The sequence below is a fragment of the Amphimedon queenslandica genome, unplaced genomic scaffold (genome assembly GCF_000090795.2).
Source record: "Amphimedon queenslandica unplaced genomic scaffold, v1.1 AMPQUscaffold_13332, whole genome shotgun sequence".
Taxonomy (NCBI): domain Eukaryota; kingdom Metazoa; phylum Porifera; class Demospongiae; order Haplosclerida; family Niphatidae; genus Amphimedon; species Amphimedon queenslandica.
The window spans coordinates 75,625-79,221 of NW_003546432.1; the positions used below are offsets into that span (position 1 = coordinate 75,625).

General features: G+C 34.3%; 1 protein-coding gene across 1 annotated transcript in view; it reads right to left on the reverse strand.

Annotated features, from left to right (window-relative positions):
- The window catches only part of LOC109583073 (coiled-coil domain-containing protein 18-like), a 21,113-nt gene extending 17,522 nt beyond the window's left edge, over positions 1-3,591 (reverse strand). The window contains exon 1 of the mRNA XM_019998241.1: positions 2,850-3,591. Within this exon, the coding sequence (XP_019853800.1) occupies positions 2,850-3,420 (571 nt within the window). The 5' untranslated portion in view covers positions 3,421-3,591. The remainder of the gene's footprint in view (positions 1-2,849) is intronic.
- Between the last annotated feature and the right edge of the window lie 6 nt (positions 3,592-3,597).

Consider the following 3,597-nt stretch of genomic DNA (forward strand, 5'->3'; position numbering starts at 1 on the left):
AATAAGTCATGTAAAGTCATGTAATAAAAAATGGATAATTTTTATAGAACTGTACAAGTATATAGGCATAATCTACATGTACGTACATATAGGTTTCAATTTACTATGTAATAGTATTGGGAACACAAGTATATAATTGTTCTACATGTACCGCCAGATAAAAACATTCACATTGTAAATTGATAGTCATGAATTAGCAAATTCACTTACAATGTGAATGTAGAGAAAGTGAGAGAAATAAAGAAGTTTTATAAAACTTAAAGTGTCCATTTTTCGCCCTTCTTAACTTCAAGAATAAGTGTCTATTAAAAATTAACAATAGCTTTTAATCAAATGTGCTTAAAAAGGCTTACATCATTGTCTTCCACAGAGGAAAGTGATCTATTGTCTCCCATGGTCTCAGTTTCTTGAAGTAATACTTTCTTGTCTAAATGTTGGAGCCAAAGACGTGTCTCATTCACAGCAGATACTTGAAGCAGTTCCCTTAGCTTCTCTATCACAAATGCTAGACAAAGAAAATGATTGAATTGAATTTGAAATAACATTTAGGATATGCATGGTAATGTTAAGATAACAGTGCTCAATTTCTCATACATAAGTATGTGTATTGGTAGTATTGGCCTGATTTTGGAGGAGATTTAAAAATTCGTAAAAAATCCAAATTTGATCGGAATCAGCTCAAACTTTCTATGCAACATAAAAACATGTATATGTATCAGGAAAAATTATAAAAACAAAAAATTCTCTCCTTTTCATTTTTGGCAAAATTTGGCCAAAATCCCTGTACTATAGTACAGGGATTTTGACCCAATTTTGGAGCAACTTTAAAAATTCGTAAAAAGTCCAAATTTGATTGGAATCAGCTCAAACTTTCTACGCAACATAAAAACATGTATATGTATCAGGAAAAATTATAAAAACAAAAAATTCTCTCCTTTTCATTTTTGGCAAAATTTGGCCAAAATCACTGTTGACCCAATTTTGAAGCAACTTTAAAAATTCATAAAAAATCCAAATTTGATCGGAATCAGCTCAAACTTTCTATGCAACATAAAAACATGTATATGTATCAGGAAAAATTATAAAAACAAAAAATTCTCTCCTTTTCATTTTTTTGCAAAATTTGGCCAAAATCACTGTACTATAGTACAGGGATTTTGACCTGATTTTGGAGCAACTTTAAAAATTTACAAAAACTTAATTTTGATCAACACAAAATTTCCATGCAACGTACACTTTACTAACCAACTGTATCATCTCTGCTGACTTCATAATGAATTCTATCAACATCCGGACTCTCAGGAAAAATGAGTTGAACCAGTACTGTAACTGGATATACTTCAATCATAAGCTTTCCAATTGCATGTTTTTGAACCTTTACAACTTTTCTATGATACATAATAAAATATTATGCAATCAGTGTACAAGTATATATATATACCTTGATAGTCTCATTGACTTTTCACTAATCCCATACCACTGTATTAGGAGGTCCCAGCCAATCTCTGGGATTAACTTGTAGTCTAAATTTTCAGCCAAGTCTTTTTTTAGTTTTGGTGCTTGAAAGTTGATAAACTTTATAAGAGTGAAGTTAGTGACAGGCCCAGGATGAGAGCTCTTGTTGCAGCTGTCAGTTCCAGCTTTAAGGGCAATATCAATGAACTTGGTCCACTTCTCAAACCAGTGACAGCTAACTAGGCACCTGTGGAATAATTAATGTAACTAAATTTAGTTCAATTTAATATTGTTTTATAGTGGGGCAAAAGAGAAAAAAACAAGAAAACATGCTACTCTGATGTTAGTCCTGAGCCAAGTTATAGCTCTGGCCCATGTGCCAATAGTACTAGATATTAGATGCTAAGGGTTACTGGATATATATGAGGATGTTAGTTGATTAAAAATCAAGGCATCTAATTAATTAACATCCGAGTGTATACCTTAAGGAGACAATTGTTTGCGGGTATTTCATTTAGCAAATTTTAGTGATTAAAAAATTACTATTTTAAGTCCGCACAAACTTTAATTTCTGATTAAATTATTATAGTTTTTATCATGAAATGACAGTATGTGAAAATTGCTAAAATAAGTACATGCTAATAATTGTCTCCTTAAGGTATACCATATAGCGGGAAACTTTTGGAGGGAATTAAATTTGGTGAATTAGGCATTTTGATAGCCCATTTGCCAAAATAAAATCTGCCATTTTGAGCCATTATGCGCATGCTCAATGGCATGTGACCACAAATATGCCAAATTAAAATTCGCCAATCACCAAAACTTAGCAATCCGTCAAATTTTAGTCCCTCGAAAATATCCAGTAACACAAAACAGTTGTAGTTTATCTGGTTTGTATAATAGTGTGTGGGTGTATGAAAGGCATACCAGTACATGTATATGTATTAGTCCCATCTGCCACTCCTTCATGCAGTGCCTTTGATACACCCACACACTGTAGTAAAATACAACTCACCATATATCATCTTTTACTAGTTTTTGCTTCATCAAAGAGTCAAAAATCTTTTTTTGTTGATGAAGAGGTGTACCTGCGTATGGAGAGTAAAGCTATAATAATAATAATAATAATAATAAATTACCTATAACATTCCTAATGGTGGGTAATTTTTTCTCTTGACTGCATAATAGCTCATCTATCACCTTTTGCTGCTCTTTAATTCTGAACATGGTGTCATCGAGTGCTGCCTTTAGTGACACTAAATCATCATTAAGCATTTTATTTTCCAATACGAGATCATCACACTTCAAATCCTGAGCCCTCCTCTGTAGCATATGTACATTGTTTATCTCAGTAAGAGCTGAAATATCTGATTGATACTTGTCGTTCAGCTCATCTCTCTCATTAAGGATACTCTCATGTAGACGTTGCAACTCATCTAGTCTACTTTGAAGACTCTTATTATTAGCAGCTCTAGCAGTCTCAAGGGACTGCTGGCATGACTCTAGTTGCGCCTGCTGGTTGAACATTATTGCCTCGTTGCGACTTTGCTCCTCTCGAATCCCGGCCATTTCGTTTTGAAGGTTTTTAATAGTTTCTTTCGCATCTCGGAGTGCCTTTATGTGATTCAACTCTCTAACTTTCTTGTTCTTCTCTTTTTTGTAGGCTAGCGTTATGCTATTGATCTCAGCTTCCTTCTCTTTCTTGATGTCTTCAAGTGCCTTTACAACAGCATCTGTTACACTTACTTCTCTCTCTAGCTCCGCAATCCTTTGTACTTGAGTTATGATTATTTTATCGCGTTTAGCAATCTTTTCCAAACCAGAGGAAACTTGAGCTTTGAGTTGTGTGACATCTTTGCCACATTCGTCTACATTGCCAGGTGTTATAACATGATGGTTCTTTGTTCTTTTTTCAATGGCTTCTTGTGTTTGCTTTTCCTTTTCATTCAGTTTCTCTAGTATCATCAATATCCCTCCTTTACTCAATGGATAAGGAGAAGGAGGACCAGCTGCTTCAATATCTGTCACTAGTTCACTTGACTCTGGCCTGCCCTGTGGATTATTTGCTAAGCATTTCTCAACAATTGGTAGTAAGGTATGCCCCGAGGGTAAGTGAGACAGGTAGCTTTGCCGTCGCTTCCA